The sequence below is a fragment of the Perissodus microlepis genome, chromosome 11 (assembly GCF_051167445.1).
Source record: "Perissodus microlepis isolate ML-2025 ecotype Zambia chromosome 11, ASM5116744v1, whole genome shotgun sequence".
NCBI lineage: Eukaryota > Metazoa > Chordata > Actinopteri > Cichliformes > Cichlidae > Perissodus > Perissodus microlepis.
This window is the reverse complement of record NC_140471.1, coordinates 6,430,065-6,451,476: the sequence shown is the minus strand read 5'-3', so window position 1 is coordinate 6,451,476 and position 21,412 is coordinate 6,430,065. Positions and strand designations below refer to the sequence as shown.

General features: G+C 42.9%; 1 protein-coding gene across 1 annotated transcript in view; it reads right to left on the bottom strand.

Annotated features, from left to right (window-relative positions):
* Positions 1 to 437: 437 nt before the first annotated feature.
* Positions 438 to 21,412, bottom strand: part of LOC146377132 (dolichyl-diphosphooligosaccharide--protein glycosyltransferase subunit STT3B-like) — a 76,674-nt gene continuing 55,699 nt past the window's right edge. The window contains exons 8-16 of the mRNA XM_084942753.1: positions 21,006 to 21,054; positions 20,044 to 20,198; positions 9,384 to 9,595; positions 7,913 to 8,100; positions 6,555 to 6,726; positions 3,838 to 4,011; positions 3,623 to 3,736; positions 3,330 to 3,539; positions 438 to 3,224 (exon numbers count right to left, since the gene is read on the bottom strand). Coding sequence (XP_084798879.1) covers positions 3,144 to 3,224; positions 3,330 to 3,539; positions 3,623 to 3,736; positions 3,838 to 4,011; positions 6,555 to 6,726; positions 7,913 to 8,100; positions 9,384 to 9,595; positions 20,044 to 20,198; positions 21,006 to 21,054 — 1,355 coding nt within the window. The 3' untranslated portion in view covers positions 438 to 3,143. The remainder of the gene's footprint in view (positions 3,225 to 3,329; positions 3,540 to 3,622; positions 3,737 to 3,837; positions 4,012 to 6,554; positions 6,727 to 7,912; positions 8,101 to 9,383; positions 9,596 to 20,043; positions 20,199 to 21,005; positions 21,055 to 21,412) is intronic.

The window sequence follows — 21,412 nt, the reverse complement described above, 5'->3', positions numbered from 1 at the left end:
TGTTCATGTCATGAATGAACAGATCTACACCTTCACTATTCTTCAGATGCCGATTGCCTAATTCTTCTTCCTCTCACGCCACCTGTCAAGCTTTCCACATGCATAGTTTCACTCCAGGACTGTCTAAGAGCAGCTTTGCACGATTACAGTTCAAAATATTTTTTAAAGTTTCCATTGTGTCTTAAAGCAGATTTGGTTCTTTTTTTCCCCCTGATTGGCTGCTTCTTGCAAAGAGGTTTTAACTGGTGGGTTGAGTTTCGAGTTTCTGGAGAGAGCTCCATAAGACATGTCCCTTCATTGGTCTCCAGCAGAGCAAACAAACAGTCAAGTCTAAACTGGACATAAAATCGATGCTTACAACCTGTGAATTTTATACCTGCAAAAAAAATCTAAAGATTAACATTTTTTTTCATTTAAAGAAAAAAAGTAAAGATGAGTTATTTCAACCTCTTTATTCAAAAAGGCATGTTTCATTCTCACACCTGCATCCAGATCATTACAATTGATGGAAGAACCTTTGACTTGGAAAAAAATCAAATAAAATCATTGCATCACATGATAGGACGCTGCGCTCGTGTTAGGCAGCAGCCTCCATCGTCCATGTAATAAATACACCCGCTGACATGCAGCTTTGGAAACACCTTTTTTTTTTTTTTTTTTATTAAACTTTAAGGCCTGTGCTGTCCCTCTCCACACGGACTTCTTGGAGCAGTGTTCTAACAAAACCTCATTAAAAAAAAAAGTCAACTTGTTATATTTGTAAGAAAATGAACATGGCAGATTTGAATCTAGGGAAAGTTTGGTTTACAGAAAGAAGTGCGCCAATTTAAAAGGAACATTCAGAGTGTAGAGCGGCTGTAACCCGCAGAGCCTCCTGCTGCTCCTGCCAGCTCAGATGATGGTTTTCTAAATTCAGGAGAGGACGAGCACCGAACGCGTTTGATCCCGGTACCTGCGGAGGGAGACTCAGCCTGATATCTACAGAGTGCGGTGGGATACTTGACGGGGGATCAAAGGGAATGAGGCCTCGGGGACACCTTTTGACATGCAGACAGCTGGTACTGCAGACGAACAGCTGGGTGCATTACTGCTGCTGCTGATTTCTCTTCATTGTTTTCACTGAGAGCAGAGGAGACTTTCAAATGGCTACTTAACAACAACACTGGCACCAGCAGCAAAGCAAGCACATTTCTACTGACCTGAAGGTGGGACGGACCGCTCTGCGTTCTGCAGCGCTGATCCCTCCCACATTCATTCATTTACTAATTACAGTCAGCTGATTAAAAATTGAAGGGTACAGATATGTTCGTGTCCACCTGCTGGGCTGCAGCTCAGCATTACCATTTCAGATAATGTAAACAGCCAGCTGATCACACAGATTGTAAACAAATCACTTTAAAGCAGAGCCGGTGCATCGTGGGAAATGTAGGTTCCAGTACCTCTGGAGTCTGAACAGGACTAGAGATTCGGGGTCAGATTTATCACAGGGCAAATTAGTCATCACAAAAATGTGCCAGCGGGAGAACAATTGTGCATGTGATCCAACACTGAGCTAACTCGTGAGCACAGATGCCAGCACCAGCATCTTACTGAGCAGAGCACACGAGATAATATCCACTAACCTGAATAACATAATCACAGGGTAACATGTTGATTTCACATCAGTGAGAAGCAGCTGAAGGAGAAACATTAAGCTCTGATAATGAGGACGACCTCCTCTGGTAGAAACCGATGACGACTGTGGAGCAAGATCCAGAGAACCTCATAAACCTGACATCTCTGTGTGATGGCTAGCCTTTAGGATACACACAACAGCACAACGCAATTATTTACCAGGCTGCATGTTAGTGGAGAGTTACTGTGCCACCCTGTTTCCGTGTATGGACAGCCAGAAAGATGACGACTGTCAGCCGCCTGCAAAACTCCATATTTACATTCAGTGACACGAGGAACAGGAACACGCTTCAGAGCTGACCGAATCACATTAATAAGTTTTGATGTGATACTACAGAGAAGTAAAAAGAAACAACAGAAGAGTCAGTAAAGTTAACCTTTGGCACCACACTCGCAACTTTAAGCCATCCACCTGTGCCTTTAACTAAATTCTGCTTATGTGATTCGTTGAATTGCTCACGCCGCTAATTTTGTACTCTGAAGTAGAAAATCTTACACAAATGTGGGGAAAGGGGGGGAAACATGTCTTTGTGCCTCTTAAAGTAAAATCATGAAGCTGCATCCACACACACCTGCAGACATGGCAGAAAAAGTTGGTAGGTGAGGGGGAAACTTTCCTCAAATTTTGAAATAAGTGATTGAAGCGAACAGCAGTGAGAGCAGAGGACGCCGATGTTTGACATGTGACAGTATATTAGAGAGTTGCCTTGAAAGCCTGAAATGTGGCCGTAAAGCTTGGGACAGCTGAGCCTGTGGTGCTCAAATTGTGACTTTGCTTGCTTTTAAAAGTAATTTAACCCTCTGCACCATCTTTGTTTACAACTGTGTTGATCTGGCATGCTGATAAAAATTTTAATGCACTGTAGCAAGTGAGAATTAACCTAAAAATGAAGGCGTGCTGTCGGCGCAGCAGGATGATGTTAGATGAAAGCGTACTGTATCGGTCAGTCTGGGTTTCAGTACTGACAGAGTTTCTGTATGTGTGTAAATGATGCAATGCATAGAGCAGCCCCAAGCAGAGTCCCCTGATGAGGGACGGCTAATCTCTCTTGCTCGGTCCGTTCTCACTCCCCAGCACGTTCAAGTACAAAAAGAAAAGTGAGTCAAAGGTCACAGTTCGTCAGGTTAAATCCAGCGTGGAGGAGGCTCTCAAACTCAAACCCTCTCTCTCTCTCTCTCTCTCTCTTCCTCCTCAACCCCAGCATCAAGTCAAAGGTCGGCTCGGGTTCAGCGGGATCCTGGGCGATGCTTTCCCAGCCTGGGCTTCCAGGTGAGGATGCTCAAGATGATGGCGGGGGCGGGGCAGAGAACCTCTGCTGTTCCTTATTCAATCTCGATTGGTGGATTTTTTTCTCCTTTTCTTTCTTTTTTTTCTTCTTTTTTTTACTGCTTGATATTGTTGAGCTGTGTGTGTCAGATTCGTTTTCCTCCCTCCTGTCCACAGTCTGCCTCTGTAGGTGGTGGACCTTCTATAAAGATTTCTTGGTGAGTTTCTTGCCCTTCTTCAGGGACAGCTTGTTCTTGACATATCCCCGCTTCCTCTTGGCCGTCTGTAAACAGAAGAAAATGACACGTTCAAGTAGAAATGTATGATTTTGTGTGTAAGTTTGGCTAAAATGTCCAAAACAGCGGTGAGCTGGAATGGATGTGGGGACCTTTTTAGAGGTGTACTTCTGCCTGTTGCTGTCAGTGCTGCGCAGCTTGTGTTCCACCCGGTCTCTGTTCTCCAGCTTCTTGACCTTATAAATCCTGACCAGCCAGTGCTCTGAAGTGAACGCCTCCTCCAGGTGCTTCAGCTTGATGTCCTTGTTGCCGATCTCAGCATTGCGTGTCCGGTCGAAGCCCGGGGGCGTCCTGAAGTCCAACTGAACAAGAAACAAAAGCATAACTTAAATGAAACACTGACTAGTTTCTGCGAAGTAGAAAAAGCTCCTTGACGATGACATACCTGCATCTCTCCAAAGCGGTAGTAAGACATTTTGTACATAAGGCAGTTGAGCAGGGTGGGGGAGCCTGCTTTGTCCACTCTGAACTCTCCTTGGGGGGTAAAATAATCACTTTCCTGGGGTGAGCCGTGACAAAAGGTGGAGAAAGAAAATAAATTAAAGAAAAGAACGAACACGTGTTCATATGTATCCAGAGAGTGCGAGATGGTTCCCTCACCCTGATGTCCCTGGGGTGCTCCCCCTCTGCGATGCGCACCATCCACAGGAACTTGTTGATGTCATCACCTGAGTAGCCAATCACCCCTCCGAAGATGATCAGGACATAGTCGACATCCAGCGACCTCATGATTTCATAGGCTGCAGTCTCATTGGACGACATGGCTTTGCCCACCTGTTAAGGCACAAACACACCGCAGGTTAGAAATATCACACTTAAGCTGCCTCACAGACCATTTACACTCATCTAACACGTCTTTGGACTTTGGGAGCAAGCTGGACTCCATATGCAACACAGAGAGCAGCCATGCTTAAGTTTAGGTAAGGAAGATAGATAGAAGCTGCACAGATACAACCCCTGAGAGCAAACTATTCATTTTTCTCAGAATGTCACAGCTTTGAGATTAATGTCAGAATTCTCTGAGAAAAGTCGGAAAAACTCCAAAAGACGCCCGGACCTATAGAAACCATTTGTTGGCAAGCACAGCAGTAAAATGGTTCTTGTAGTTGGTCAGTGGGTTTGCACATATCTCAGGAGGGATTTTGTTCCACTCCTTCATTTTAGGTTTCTTGGTTGCTGCTTGGAAACTCGAAGCTTCAGCCTCCTCCACAAATAAGACTAAGGTTTAAAGACCGGCTAGGCCACTAAATGTGCTGCTTCTTTAACCACTCCTTTGCTGCCTTGACGCCATATTTTGGGTCATTGTCATGCTTGAAGACTCGACTATGTTCTGGCTGAGGAAAGGAGGAACTGAAAAGGAACTGGTTTTTTTGAGGTTCTCAAAAAAAAAAAAAAAAAAAAAAAAACAGTTCCAAAGCATAATGTTTCCACCTCCATGCTTTACTGTGGAGATGGTGCTTTTTGGGACATACTCAGCATTTCCATTCCTCCAAACACGATGGGTCGAGTTGATGTTTCCTGTTCCCACAGCACTTTCTCCCGAGCCTTCTCTGAATCACTCACATGTTCACTGGCAAACTTAAGATGGGCCTGTGCGTGTGCCTTCATGAGCAGGGGGGCCCTGCGAGCGCTGCAGGGTTTCATTCCATTATGTTGTGTGTTACCAGTGTTGTTCTTACTGACTATGGTCCCATCTGCCTTCGTATCATTAACAAGCTCCTCCTGTGTAGTTTTGATCTGATTCACCGCATTTCTCATGATCATCCTCACCCCATGAGGCAAGATCTTGAACAAAGCTCCAGACCGAGGACGATTGATGCTCATGTAATATTTCTTCCATTTCTGAATAACTGCACCAACAGTCACCTGCTCATAAAGCTTCTTGTTGATGGTATTGTAGCTCACTCTAGACTCCTGCAGGTCTACAATCTTATTCCTGACCTCCTTTGATAGCTCTTTGCTCTTACGACGGTGGAGGAGAGGTTGGAATGGAAGAAACCAACTCCTGATTTCAGCATGATACACATATCACGTGTTGTAGAGAATCAAAACCCAGATTTCACTCAATGAGATGCAAATCAATTTATAACATTTATTTCATGTTTTTCTTTTCAAGATTTCTGGCTAATATTCTGTCTCTCTCCATAAAAATCATTTATTTGTGAGCAAACCTGCAAATTCACCAGGGGGTCAAATCATCAGTTCCCCCACTGTAACTTAATGTTTGCAGCTTATGTAAAATACAAAAGGGAAACAAACCAAACATTTTAAACCTAAAATAATTTGTCTTTTCTTCTGGTGGTTGGTTTAGGCTCTGGAATTATTCAGCAACAACCCAGCAGTTGTGTGGAAATGATAGCAGAGTTCACAACCCAGAGTGACCTCGAGTGGAAATACTCTGGATTTTGGTCAGTAGACAGCAGGGCTGTGAAACCTTAACTGCTCTTACTGAATAACGAATAAGCAAGTGATAAAAGCTTCATGCACTACAGGTCCCTCATGGGCTGTTGTTGAGGAAAAGATATTGTTGTTGTTCCTTGTTTTTCACAGCAGAGCTCGCTCTGGGCATCAAACGCCCATGCTGTATAGCTTCATACTCGTACTTGTTTATCTTGTAATACAGATCATTTGTCTGTTTTTATTATTAAAAAAAATAATAGTTGTGTGTCTGTGCTCTGGAACACATGGATGCAATCCACAAAGTCAGCTATTTAAATGGTTTGAACTTACTGATAAGAAAGAACTTATAACTAACCCATTTCCAGTTAGAGAAACTGTTAGGCGACTTAGGTTTTAGGTAACTGACTCGAGGAGTAAGTCAGGTTTTGCTGCTTTGATTTAAATCTCCGTTCTCAGTGCGTCTTTGTAGCGGTGCAGCACTGAATCTATGGAGTGCCTCTTTCACATGTACAGTATTAAGCTCTCTTAGGGTTTTGCAGTGCAGTGAACTAATGCAGTTGTGTCCACTTGGTGGTGTCATACACCAAGACAACACATCAATACTCAGGGCGCTACACGAGGGCTGACAAACATCGACCTGAAGTTGTGTAACTAAGCAACCATCAGAAAAAGAAGGGTAAGAGAAAAGCAGTCGGAAATACACGAGTAAAACAAGACAAGGCAGTGAACGCATTTCTGACAACACTCCTCTACAAACACACGACCAAGCAGAAGTGTAAACTCTGGGAATGACCCTTCAACCCGGATTAGAATTTCCTGGCAATCATTTCATGGCTCAGACTTAAAAGGGTAAACTCAAACCAGCTTTTCCAAACCTGGGACAGGAGATAAAGGGGAACGGGCAGATCAGCTCTCACCAGTGCTATATGACTGTTGTTCCATGTGTTGTTGTCAACCAGCGTGGTCCTGTTGGCCATGCCTGCTATCTGGTAGCCGTAGTCCCACCACGACATCACTCTGGCGTGCTCGTCCGTGTTCTGCCTCAGCCAATAGTAGGCCTCCCTGAAATCGTCCAGGATGTTGCGAGAGCTGTTGGGGACAGTTGTGTTAATACTCCTGTGATGTTGGGCCTAAGCATACGCGTTTCCAGCTGATTACATTTATTTTATAACTTAATTAAATTAGCTTCGCCTGATCCGTAATTGAGAATAATGCTTATTGATCATATGCAGGGCTTGGTGTGGCCCATTAATCCTCTGTCTGATACTAGTGCTTTTAGCTTCTTTCCCTTTAAGAACTCTTTGATTGGCTGCCCCTTGAAAACAGCAGGTACATGCTCACACTCAGAGCCATGGACTCAAGATAAACATGTTAGGGACATGATGCAGGACCACATGTAGAAAACAAACTCAGTGGTTATTAGAGTAGCCTGAGCTTTCGGCTCACAGAGGTTACTGGTATATACACCAGCCATAATTATTTGAAACCTTGGCCATGTTTAATATGAATTCAATTAAATTTTATTGACAACAGTTGCCTCAAGGCACTTTATATTTTAAGGTAAGAACTCTAAAATAATAATGAGCGTCCATCACTGTAACAGCATCTACTCTGACAGGAAATAAGTACACGCTGGATGGGTCCCTCTTTAAAATCTTTGCCTCAGGAACCAGAATGTGCCTGACAGTTTCCGTTTGACGGCAGTCTGTTCCACCGAGTGTGCAGCACTCTGCTACAGTGTTTTCTGATATCTGCAGAGAGGAGTGGCAGCATGGAGCCACTGAGCAAGGAGCTTTGGTACGGATTAAGACCGCCTCTATTCATTTAAAGCATGAAGTGAACAGTTTCAGCAAACAGAACTTTAAAAAAAAAACAAAAAAAAAAAAACACAGCACATCTGGTAGGTAGCATCATGTGGAGCCAAATGTTGTAATCCACTTAAGCCCACAGAACTGAAAGACACAAAATAGAGAGTAACCTCACTGAAAACATGATGACAGCGTGGTCTGTGTAGAGAAGCTGCTGTTGGATTTTTAAATGTCACTGCTGTAAGAGGTGCACACCGTGCTCGTACATTAGAGTGAGGGTAGAAATGTCAGGGGCAGATCTCTAAATGCACAGTTACAGCATGGAGGGGAAAAAATATGTAATTTCAGTGGACTGACCCTTTATAGAGGGGCCAACTGTACAAGGATACTCTCAGCTCTGTTGTAAACAGCTCAAACACAGAATAGTTCCTCCAATCACAGAGGTCCTGCTAAACCAGAGTCCTTACCCATCGTGGTTGTACGATGCCAGCACCACACTGGGGCTGGAGTAGGCGTTGCTGGTGACCCAGGTACAGTGGACGGCAAACATCATGAGCAGCATCAGCATCAGCATGGTGACTATGGACTTGATGTTGGGGCCGAGGCCCTCCTCCGCCTTCTCTTGCTCTGACACGTGTTTGCGTACCTTCCCAGCCTGCCGGGGAGAAGCCGAGGTAAAGGTTACTGAAACTCCATCAGGACATGTCCGCTGTCCAAACAAGCTGCTAATGTACTAGAGGGTTATTTAATAGTCCTCGCAGAGAATTCTCAGGCAGACAATTAACTGTTGTTGCGCTTTTATAGTGTGACATTTAACAGCAACCTTCAGCAGACCTGTGGTGCATTATTCCCCACGTATCGATTTGGAGGAAAAGCAGCAGAAGGATGAGGAAAACATTGGACGTGAGTTCTGTTTGTTTCTCCTGAAAGGTTAAAGGGGGAGGAGGAGCGTAACAGCTACAAACTGCAGTGTTGTCACTTCAAACGTTTTATGATAAATGTTTCCCGTAAACTTTTACCCTCTGATCCATCCAGCAAGTGGTGCACACACAGGGACTAGGACAGAACTTGTTTTGGGGGTTTTTTAAACGGTGATTTATTCTGCTCCTATTTTCATGCCTCATATCTGACTCAAGCTTTGAACTCTAAAACGAGCAAGGTCACACAACAATTAAAAGAGACTCATGATCATTTCTAGCTCTTTAGTTTGATTCTCTGCATGATACACAATCCAAAATAATCCTTGTTTCTACTACACCACTGTTCATCCCACTCTGAAGCATTTAGTTCACGTTTAAAAAATATATTTAATCTTAGCACAATGACTCCAACAGAGGTTAAAAATCAAGCTGTGCATTTGATTAAAAACTTGAACCACTACTTTTAGCCACTTCAGAGTGTAGCGCAGCTCATGGCAGCCTTGGATTTTAGCGGCTTATTTCCACACCCAGCGTTAGCATTCATTTTCCTTTTCACTAGTTTGATTTGAACAAATTCCTGAAAAAAAAATTCATTTCTTTAAAAGCTTTCACTATGTGCAACAGCTAGTTAGTAGTCAGATGTGTTGTCTGCTATTAAATATAGAGTTTACAGAACCGTTTCCACCCGACAAAACTTACAGGCGATGAAGCTGTGAAGCTGCAAGTGTTAAAGTTTCTCTGCATAATTTTTAAGACTTGTTGTTATAAATGACTCCAGATGTTGCAGTGAACTGCAGTCATGATCACATTGACACAGACAGATTAGATAACTAAACCTATGCTGCATGGTGGATTATAATATATTTGACTCTGTGGTGCTGGCTGACATGTGACACTACAATCATGTCCACCCATTGATGGAATGCCATTTTATTCCTGCGTAGTACCTTTAAACAAAACAATGACTGCAAAGTCTGTAAAAAATATTTTGTGCAGGGAACACACGATGACCCCTGACCTTGTCATAGAGGTTGCCAGCATTCTTCCTGTCGTCCTCGTCGCTGCTGTCCTCTGCAGGTGGGCTCTGCCTTTTCATGTCATCGCCCAGGTAGTGTTCAAAGACGCTGGAGAAGGCAATGGCTGACAGCATGCACACCACCGGAGTCAGAGTCAGCATCAAGCGCACCATCACGCCGGCAAAATATACGGCACTGATAGCATACAAGGCCACTGTGACGAGAAGCAGAGAGACACAAGGAGGTCAGAGGTGACCGCAATGCAACAATCCAAACTTGACGAGTTTCATTAAGTTTTGCATTCAACTATGTTTAGTCACTTTAATGGGACCAAGTCACTTTACATCTGCAATGCATTTGCTGTTTGATGGCCACTTAAATGGCTGCACTTCTTTTCTGTGTTTATTACAGGGTAAACCTCACTAATAGGTGGAAAGGAGGTCAAAAGAGGGGGGTGGGGGGGAAGAACAGCAAGATGAGTAGAAACAGAACAGCAGAAAGACCAGTACAGCACAAAATCAAACACAAAGCCAAATGTGCATGTGTGGCTTTATTCATGGAGTGAAAGATCAAAGCCTATCTGTGGAGTGATTAGGAGGGAACAGGTAGAGAACAAAAAAACTGCCAAGGGAGAGAGGAGCAGCGAAACAAGTAAACAACAAAGTGGTGCAAGGAAGAAAGTGCAATAACCAGCCAGAGGAGAAAGATGGACTTCAAACTGGTAGGAAGGTCTCTAACCCGATCTTTTATGTTTCCCTATCAGCAACAGAGATTTCATTCTTCTCAACCAGGAACAAAAACTATGATATAAGCAAGCAAGAGGCTGGTGTTGTGAGTTTCAATGCTAAAACAGTTAAATTAGCACCTCTGAAAGAGTCCGTCACAAATAATGCACTTTGTACGGTCAATGAAAAAATGATTTGAACCTCAGCTGATTTTGTCTATAATTTCAATGGTCGGTTTATTTGAACAGTATTTGATCCCCATCAATCAGCAAGATTTCTGGCTCCCAGGTATATTTTATCCAGGTAACGAGCTGACAGTGGGAGCCTTCTCAACTTGTTACCTGTATAAAAGACAGCTGTCCATAGAAGCAATCAATCCATCAGATTCCAAACTCTGCACCATAGCCAGGACCAAAGAGCTTTCCAAGGATGTCAGGGACGAGACTGTGGACCTACACAAGGCTGGAATGGGCTACAAGACCATCGCCAAGCAGCTGGGGGAGAAGGTGACGACAGTTGGTGCGATTATTCGCAAATGGAAGAACCATAAAATAACGGCCAATCTCCCTCGGTCTGGAGCTCCACGCAAGAGCTCACCTCATCGAGTTTCAGTGATAATGAGAACGCTGTGGAACCAACCCAGAACTACTCGGGAGGAACTTGTCAATGATCTCAAGGCAGCTAAGACCACAGTCACCATGAAAACAGTTGTAACACACTAAACCATGAAGGACTGAAATCCTGCAGTCCCTCTGCTCAAGAAAGCACATGTACGTTTGAAGATTGCCACTGAACACCTCAATGGTTCAGAGGAGGACTGGGTGAAGTGTTGTGGTCAGATGAGACCAAATCGAGCTATTTGGCATCAACTCAACTCGCCGTGTTTGGAGGAAGAAAAATACTGCCCATGACTCCAAGGACAGCATCCCCACCAACAACAGATCCACCAACCATTCGATTGGTAGATGACCTGCACTACCACCTGAGTCACAGCTGCCCCTCAGTCAGGCAGATTTTTGCTTTAGTGGATTGAATTGTCTGTTCTTCTCATGCAATGTTCCTTCTCTTCCTAATGAACTTCACTGTCATTCCCTTACCTGCCAAAACCAATCAGCATTGGACTCATAGATATCCTCCTGAGAAGCAGACTATTCATTTATGTCCTCTGTAATAGTCTGTGATGTACTAAATAGAAGACAATTTCATTGATATCTGGTGTGTTTGTGTGGCCTCTGTTATCTCCAGAGAGGCAGGAAATCACAAAAAGAGTTCAATGGGAAGATTCTTTTTTCATCCGTTCTCAGGAGGATACGATTGCTGTTAAGGCAAGTGCTGAATTCCCAGCCTCTTTGTGCAGTCAAAGAGCTGTGCGAGCAGACGCCAACACAAGACCACAGTCTGCATAAACTCAAGACCTTTTGTACAAACGAGTTACCGCTGGTCAATGGCACTGATCTCTCTTAGTGTGACAGCTAACCTTGAAATACTGCAGAATCATATCTCTATATCTCTATCTATCTATATATACACACACACACAGGATGGGCCATTTATATGGATACACCGTAATAACATGGGAATGGTTGGTGATATTAAAGTCCTGTTTGTGGCACATTAGTATATGTGACCCGGTTACTGCGTTCACCAGATATCAACACAATTTCGATCCACTCCTCACATGTTAACCTCTTCGACATGTCAATGGCTGTGAACAAAGAGAAACTTGTAAATAACTCATGAAAGAATAAAGTTACGTTGAAACCAAGCACACCATTGTTTTTCTTGTGACATTACCAACAAGTTTGATGTGTCACATGGCCCTCTTCCTATTGAAAAAACAAAAGTTGTATCCAAGATGGCCGACTTCTAAATGGCCACCATGGTCACCACCCATCTTGAGCAGTTTGCCCCCTCACATATACTAATGTGCCACAAACAGGACTTTAATATCACCAACCATTCCCATGTTATTACGGTGTATCCATATAAATGGCCCACCCTGTATATCTATCTCTATATCTCTCTATATCTATCTCTCTATACATCTATATATCTACATATATATATCTACAGTGGGGCAAAAAAGTATTTAGTCAGCCACCGATTGTGCAAGTTCCCCCACTTAAAATGATGACAGAGGTCAGTAATTTGCACCAGAGGTACACTTCAACTGTGAGAGACAGAATGTGAAAAAAAAAATCCATGAATCCACATGGTAGGATTTGTAAAGAATTTATTCGTAAATCAGGGTGGAAAATAAGTATTTGGTCACCTCAAACAAGGAAAATCTCTGGCTCTCACAGACCTGTAACGTCTTCTGTAAGAAGCTTTTCTGTCCCCCACTCGTTACCTGTATGAATGGCACCTGTTTGAACTCATCATCTGTATAAAAGACACCTGTCCACAGCCTCAAACAGTCAGACTCCAAACTCCGCCATCGCCAAGACCAAAGAGCTTTTGAAGGACACCAGGAAAAGTATTGTAGACCTGCACCAGACTGGGAAGAGTGAATCTACAATAGGCAAGCAGCTTGGTGTGAAAAAATCAACTGTGGGAGCAATCATCAGAAAATGGAAGACATACAAGACCACTGATAATCTCCCTCGATCTGGGGCTCCACGCAAGATCTCATCCCGTGGGGTCAAAATGATCATGAGAACGGTGAGCAAAGATCCCAGAACCACACGGGGGGACCTGGTGAATGACCTGCAGAGAGCTGGGACCACAGTAACAAAGGCCACCATCAGTAACACACTACAACGGCAGGGAATCAAATCCCGCAGTGCCAGACGTGTTCCGCTGCTGAAGCCAGTGCATGTCCAGGCCCGTCTGAAGTTTGCCAGAGAGCACATGGATGATACAGCAGAGGATTGGGAGAATGTCATGTGGTCAGATGAAACCAAAGTAGAACTTTTTGGTATAAACTCAACTCGTCGTGTTTGGAGGAAGAAGAATACTGAGTTGCATCCCAAGAACACCATACCTACTGTGAAGCATGGGGGTGGAAACATCATGCTATGGGGCTGTTTTTCTGCCAAGGGGACAGGACGACTGATCCGTGTTAAGGACAGAATGAATGGGGCCATGTATTGTGAGATTTTGAGCCAAAACCTCCTTCCATCAGTGAGAACTTTGAAGATGAAACGAGGCTGGGTCTTCCAACATGACAATGATCCAAAACACACCGCCCGGGCAACAAAGGAGTGGCTCCGTAAGAAGCATTTGAAAGTCCTGGAGTGGCCTAGCCAGTCTCCAGACCTCACCCCCATAGAAAATCTGTGGCGGGAGTTGAAAGTCCGTGTTGCTCGGCGACAGCCCCAAAACATCACTGCTCTCGAGAAGATCTGCATGGAGGAATGGGCCAAAATACCAGCTACTGTGTGTGCAAGACCTATAGTAAACGTTTGACCTCTGTTATTGCCAACAAAGGTTATGTTACAAAGTATTGAGTTGTATTTTTGTTATTGACCAAATACTTATTTTCCACCCTGATTTACGAATAAATTCTTTACAAATCCTACCATGTGGATTCATGGATTTTTTTTTCACATTCTGTCTCTCACAGTTGAAGTGTACCTCTGGTGCAAATTACTGACCTCTGTCATCATTTTAGGTGGGGGAACTTGCACAATCGGTGGCTGACTAAATACTTTTTTGCCCCACTGTATATCTATCTATCTCTGCATAAATACTTCAGGTTCCTGGATGGATTGTCAGACTCTAGGACCCCGCTGGATTCTGAAAGGTGTTTGGTGACACGATGAACAAACAAGAAGAATAAATGAATCCAAAGAGATAAATTAGTTCTCTGCCAAGTCGAGAGCTCAGGCAGAGGGCTAATTAATGTGTTCAGTGTCTTTTGTTTTTCTGTCTGCAAGATTACACAAAAACTAACAAGGCTGGATCTCCTTGATGGAGGGGTGGAACGTGGGCAAAACAAGAAGCCATTAAATCTTTGGTGCAAATGCAGTTTACACATTAAAACTACAAGAAAGGAGAATGGCCTTGGCAGAGGGTTGTGCTTTCACAGTGTCCCTTCTAGCTTCATTAAAAGGATTTCCTACATCTGCACCATTTTACACACTACTTTTGTGCAAATGTTCTTACCTCAACCACAAACTATGCTCTATATTCATGCTGATACAGGAGACACGATCAGTTTCCAGTGTTAACGGTTGTGTAGACTTTACTTTGAAATGAGAAAGTTCTAATTAAATAACCACAGCACACAGATTCATTAGAACCAGGTCGGCATCCAAATTAGCAGAAGTGACCGAGGTGCTAAACTCCCAAAAATGTCAGGAGAAGATAATGATGCAGAACGAGAAACCGAAAAGGAGAAAAGGGAGAAGGGATGCAGTCTAAAGAAATGAACATGAAGAGGGCAACAACAACAACAACACACACACACACACACACACACACACACACACACACACATAAAACCACGATGACTGCTGCTGAGGAATAATTATATGTGGAGCTCACACACTGTATGTACATGACAAACACTGCTGAGCTAGCTGTTCCAGGACAACTGTTATACAACATACACATGATTCTGTTTAAGTTGCGAAGTGAAAATGTTTTTCAGGAACTAGTCTATTTAAAAAAAAAAAAAAAAAAAAAAAAAAAATAGATTAATCTTAGCCGCTCTTCTCTTCCAGATGTTCTCGGGCATGTGTGGACAGCTTTGAGTGCTGCTGCTATTTGGCGATCACTGAGTGGAAGCACTGTTCAGTCCCTTTGTACTTGTGGCTCTGTTAATGCACTGGATCCTCCTCCAGGCTGTCAAACCTGTGAATGTTTTCATTTTGAGGAAGCAGATGAGGAGTCAGGGAGGCGAATACAGTGAATACAGCTCAGGTCATTTCAGCCATCAGATCGAACTCGAACAGATGTTCTCACCCCGGGGAACAAATTCAGGTTACAGAATCCGTTAAATGCCAAAGAAAACAAGAATTCTCCTGCCTCCATTACTGACCTCATGTGCCGCCTTATGGGCTTGGACACCAAACTGACTGGAAACTGCCACAGCTGCAGAGCAAGCTCTCATCACCAGCAGATGCCTAACACATGAGGTGGTCAGTCTGAAGCAGGAGTTAAAGTTTCCTCTTTGAGCTTTAAATGCTGGCGATGAAACTGCAAAGTGCAGAGGTTCAGCTGGGAAGGGAACCAGTTAGAAATCTAAAAATAGCAGATTCACTGAACAAAGAGGCCCTGAACAGGACATCACCACTTTTAAACCAGGTATCATTTTGCTTTTTCAACTCACTGCACTCATTCACATGACCAGTACCTATGAAATGATGATACTGTGCTAGTTATAAACACATCAGCATGATTTCATGCTGATAAATAATGCTCAAAAAAAACATGAAACTCCTAAATCCTAAATACAGACTGACAGCGGCTGGAGTGCAGAAAACATGGTTACTGTGTTTTCATCACCTGACAGAGGAAGATCAGGCTGTTCTGTTACTCTGAAAGCTAAGAATGTCTGATATAAACAGGCAGAAAGAAACAGGATTACTTACGATTCCCTTGTTGCTGTAACTGCATACTGATTTTGTTTCTCCAATGTTTGAGTAAATCTAAAAACAGTTTACAATCCAATCAATCTCACCTCAGGGTCTGCTTACTCAAAGCCCAACTCTGAGCAAAGGCTGGCACTAAAAGCAGTTTTCTAGTCTTAGGGACTACTCAAAGCGCCACACACTACAAGCTATATTCACCCTTTAACCCATATTCATACAACCCATTATTTTACACCCTTAGGCGCTTCATCCATGTTGCATCCACACCTGGACAGTGGGAGAAAGACTGAGTTCTTGGAGAAAATGTAGACATGCACAAGACCTAGAACAACATGAGAGCAAATAAAAGGCTCTGTGCCAGAATTGTAGTAGAATTAGATCTGATAATAGATTATGTCTCACTGATGTTTTGTACTATACAACTCCACATGTGCAGACAGAGACCAGAGACTTCACTTATATTCTAGCTTAGCAACATGGCACAAAAAGAAGCTTTGCAGCAAAGTTTTTTTTTAAATGTATTTACTTATTGTTTGCGCCAGGCTTTTCCACCCTGGCTCTCTGGAATGGGTCACTATATGAGCCACAGCAGTCATCATTCTGAGTTGTTACGACTCAATAAGCTCTGACTGATCCATCGGATGTCATCAAACTTGGGAACAAAGCAGACGTCTCCCATCCCCTCCACAGCAGGGCAGGCTGATAACCGAAGGGTCTCAAAACTAAGTAAGTTGTGAGCTAGTACTACTGAAAGAAAAATATGAATAAGAAAGCAGAATGTGTATTTTTATAGATCCAGCAAGGATCTGCATAATAAATGATTTAATTAACATAATACCTGTGCATGGTGGTGCCTTTCTTTCCAATAACAAAGGCATTTCATTAGAAACTGATGGGGAACAACATACAAAACGCAGAACAACTGGGGGAAGAATGATCTCAACTCCAGCTGAGAGCAGAGGATGTGACTGAAAGCTCCAACAAGCCCAGTGCAGTTTAATCTGTGCTTTTATTGCTCAACTAGCAGCTTGATGCTCATCAGTGTAATGCACTCTATATTACCAAAGTGAGAGTTCCTGCATTAGAGTGACAGGTTTTATTGAGCTTTTAATTGTAAAATAACAATGAGTAAACCTGGGACAGATTGGGGTGATATTCATTTATCCAGAGCCCAAATTCCACCTGAGTGACAGTTACATGAAAGCCTTCAGAGTGCAACGGTGAAAGCTTTCTTCTTTGTCAACAACATCTCAGGAAGAGGCACTCGAGCATTTGACTGGATCTCAACAGAGGTGGGAAGCAATGAAGTACAAAGACTTCATGACTACTTAAGTACATTTTTCAGGTATCTGTACTTTACGTTAGTATTTACTTTTCTTTTTACTTTCTACTCCTTACATTTTATGATGCGTTGCTAACCAAAGTTCCAGCTGCTGTATTTCACAGCACAGCTAACTTCTGTATAAGAATTTCTTTTATTTATGTATTAATCACATTATTTTATTGTATGATGCCTCGGTGCTACTGAATTTTAGCACTTCTCACACTCATGCAGTTAGACAGATGGTGGGGGTCTGGTAAGGAAGTTGGGGGAAGCAGACAACTCCACCGGAAGAATCTTTTGTCTCTTCCACATCTTTGGGAGGTAGCAAGGGAGTGTGAACCTTAAGGTGTGAAACAGCTGTGTACTGCCTTTTGTTCCTGGAGAAGGTATTTAACTGAGAGCCATGCTAGGCTCCGGGGAGACTCTGCTGACCGTCTGCCCCACGATCATGCAGGCTCTCCACCAAGCTTGGTTTTCTGTTCTTTGTTTGTGATTAAAGATTGTTAGCTACCGCTCACCGCTTGTCTGCAGGCTTTATTATAATGGAAAACTTCCACAACACTTCACTCAGAGATGGAGAAAGATAAGACAGACAGGACAGGAGGAAGAAGAGAGCTTAGATTTAAAGGCAGACTAACTGTGTTATTTAATAGTTGCATAACAATCCTCTGCAGGTTAGTGAAGGATAACCAGGTTAGTTTGCGGTACTGTGATGGATTTAAAATAAAGAACAGTGTGTGGCTGGTGCACAGTGACTGTGGTTATGGTCAGAGTTAGGTTACATTAAGTGTAGCAGAGATTCATATGGATTTTTAGTTGATGATGCTCAGATGAATTCACTGAATTCCACCTTTATACCATCTAGAAAACAGAGCATAAACGGCGTACTGTCAGTGTAGAGCAGGGGTAGGCAACTCCAGGACTTAGGTGCCGGTGTCCTGCAGGTTTTAGACGTGTCCTTGATCCAACACAAAGAGGATGTGTAGATACGTAGAGGATGGACTTCAGCCAGGACAAGTCATGAAACATCTGCTGACATCTGGTTGAATTGAGTTGTGTACATCCACAAAGAGCAGCAGGTCAGCTGATCACAGCCTGTACACTAAGAAAATCTACTGAAGCTCTCAATAGAAATTATTGTGAGTGTGATTCTTTTCCCCACACTGAGCCATTACAACTGATTTTAGGATTCCACCTCTGCTGAATCAACTTTAACTCCTGACTGTACTCAAGTTCCTGTTTAGAGGCCTGTACTTTTTTACTTTTACTTGAGTAAAAAAGTTGAATAAGTACTTCAACTTTTACTGGAGTATTTTTAACAGTAGTATTCGTACTTTTATTCAAGTACAGAATGTCTGCACTTTTTGCCAATGTGTGAATAGTAAAGAACAGTGTTTGCTCCTCACTGAGAACTTTGCTGCTGACGCCACAGAAGTAAAAAAAAAACAAACACATTCACTGGAGTTTGTGAGCCTGCAGATATCGACTGAATAAATAGCAGGAGGCAAACTGTGGTGCACTCAGGTCAGGAATATTGAGCAACTGTGTTGTTAGGGTGAGCGCTCATCCTCAAGTCAAAAGACGGCTCCTATTTAAAGGTGATGGACATTAAATGAGCCTATTAAAAAGGGACAATGTTTACTTGAGCTACATAAATGATATTAATATATTAAGTACTTTGTCATGAGTCATCTTCTCTAAATGACTTTGAAATGCCTCCACATTTGAAATACTTAAATCAGCCTTGTTAAGAGTTGCATCACTCTGCTAGCATGTATTTGTCAGATTAGCATTTCTTATTGTTTGCAGTGTCAGAAAGACTCAAAGAGAAACAGATTAAAAAGCTTCCAGAAGGGATTTGATGGTTATTTTACCAACCAGCCATCAAAACTCATCTGTTACAGCACTACACACATTGATGGCTCTCCGGTGCATAATGGAACCTTATTATAGTTATTCTTTATCGCTTTGGCACAGTCCTTGTAATGTTTCTGAAGTTCATCTTCAACAAAACAGCTCACGCATGAAGACAAAATTAGAGATAATCTGAAAAAAGATGGGACTCACCTCAAACTTTTCATTTATGCGTAATGTGTAAAGTGTGTGTGCTGATGAAAGAATGCGTCTCTGAGGATAACTGACTGCTGCTCTGCATACTACATCACAATCACACTTTTACATTCTCTGCAGAGAAAAGGGTGCATTTACCTTTACGTGTATTGTGAGGGGAAAATATTTTTCCTCCAGTGGTCACACAACACTGTAAACAGCAGGTACAGTAACCGGATAGTGAACGCATACACAGCACTGTACAAATTCTGTAGCTCAACACCATCAAAAACCCATGTGCAGCAATATGCAACAGTACATCACTGTAAGACAACAGAACTTAGAGGACATCCTGTAGCTCCCTTTGGAGCTTACCGGTCATGCTTTTACTCAGTTTACCGAGCACATCCACCTTCTGTATACTCTGCTGTCTTCCTTCTGCACCTCTCCGCATATTCTTACTCCCCATCCTTTTAACAATCCTAACAATAACTTGATAACTGCACAGCTTACAATTACACAGCTGGTGGCCAGGCTAGCTAGCTAGGTAGCGGGAGGAACTGTGAACAGACTCAAGAACAGTAACGACGGACAGAGGATGAAAAATAAAGAGCAGAGATCCACCAATATTTTGCTTCTTTTCTGGTTGCTGCTTCGATGCTGGACTTTTACACCAGCTCAGACAGCTCCTACCCTCACCATTACCACGTGAGATCAAGATTAGCTGTTACTCAGGGCTAACAGGTGGTTTTAGCATCAACACAATCACCTGCGCCACCAAGTTTGCAAGAATAAGTGAAAAAGGAGTCTGTTTTAGGTGCTTCTGTGGAAAGATTAATGCTAATGAGCCATATGTCTCCTTTAAAAGTGGCAACAAAAATAGAAGATCGACTTCAAATAAATTACGCTGTATAATCCTGACAGAAGAGAGTCATTTTAAACCAACACACAAAAGCATTTCACTAAGAACAAGCCATGAGGAGTGCTCCACGTTTTAGGGAAAAAAAATTATTTATTCTGTTCTTACCAAAGACACGTTCATCGTTGATGTTCTTTATGCAGAACCAGAGGCCTGCTGGGAAGGTGCAGACGAGGATGTGAAGATCAAAGAAGAAGGACACCCAGGTGGTGGGCTGGTGCTCTGATACCGAAGCGATGATTGGAATGTGGATCTTAGCATAGCTGTGAAGAGCGCAGGAAATAAAACAGTTAATAAAAGGAAGTGAAAAAAGGGGGTCTCTATAAACTCTATATGAACTGTTGTCAATCTGAACAGTTAACATCCACCCGACTCACTCTAAAATAAAGCAACTGTGTTGATGGTGAACATGTGAGAGCTCATGCAGACAACAGAGAATCAGGTTTGGCTGATGTCAGTTATCTTGGGTCCGAGCGTGACCCAATTAGTTTTACTGCACTGCAGCAGAAAACTTAACACCCTTCCAAAAAAAAAGAAAAAAGAAAAAACCCGAAAAAAATTACTGAGGCATGTACGTATACACACACCCATGTGCACATTCACTCAGTGAGAGTTTTGCAGTTTACAGCTGATGCTGCAGTCTGGCAGTTCTCTGTAAGCCCAGATCTGGGAGCAGAGAAGGGGAGCATTATCTGGTTCGGGATTTTATGATGGGGCAGGATGACGTGCTGACTTGATTCGCCAATGGCAAAAAAAAAAAAAAAAAAATTCTGGGAGCTAGAATGAGGGGGAGGCAAGGCTACGGCATTTGCTATGCTGTAATGCATTTAATTTGGCTTAAAGGTGAGGATGCTACTTGAAAAATGCAGTGATTTCTACAACTGAGTGACAACTTTTGTCTCTCTGCATGAGAGAGGAAAAAAAACAAAAAAACACACATGCTGTGAGATGGAGTAAAGCTGAATAAATGAGATTTTCATGGTAAATCATAAATCTGCTGTGAAACTGACTGACTGTACCTGCATCCCCAGCATGAGTAACTGTGCTACTGCAGAGTTTTGGTGACTTACCCGGTATCCCAGAGGGAGTAGAAACGCCCACTCCATGGAGCAATGTAACCTGAGAAAGAAACACACAACATCCATATGAACTTAGGCACAATGTATTCACAAGTACAACAAAACACACAGGCCAGCATCCACACACGGCTGTGGACGGTCAGTGATCTGTGTATTCTGTCACACACCGGTGCAACAATTAATTGGTCCGCTACGCTCCTCCTGCATGTATCGATCATGAAATTACTCTCTGATGTGGGCGGTGCGATGATAAATGCAGGGAAACTAATCACCGCCGTTAGAGAGCCAGCAGGTGGTCCTTTTCTATGCGGATAATAGATCGGTGCTTCTATTGTCTTACTGATTCCAGTCAGAGAGCGCTATTGTTTTACACAAAGCATCTCAATGACCTTAGATGA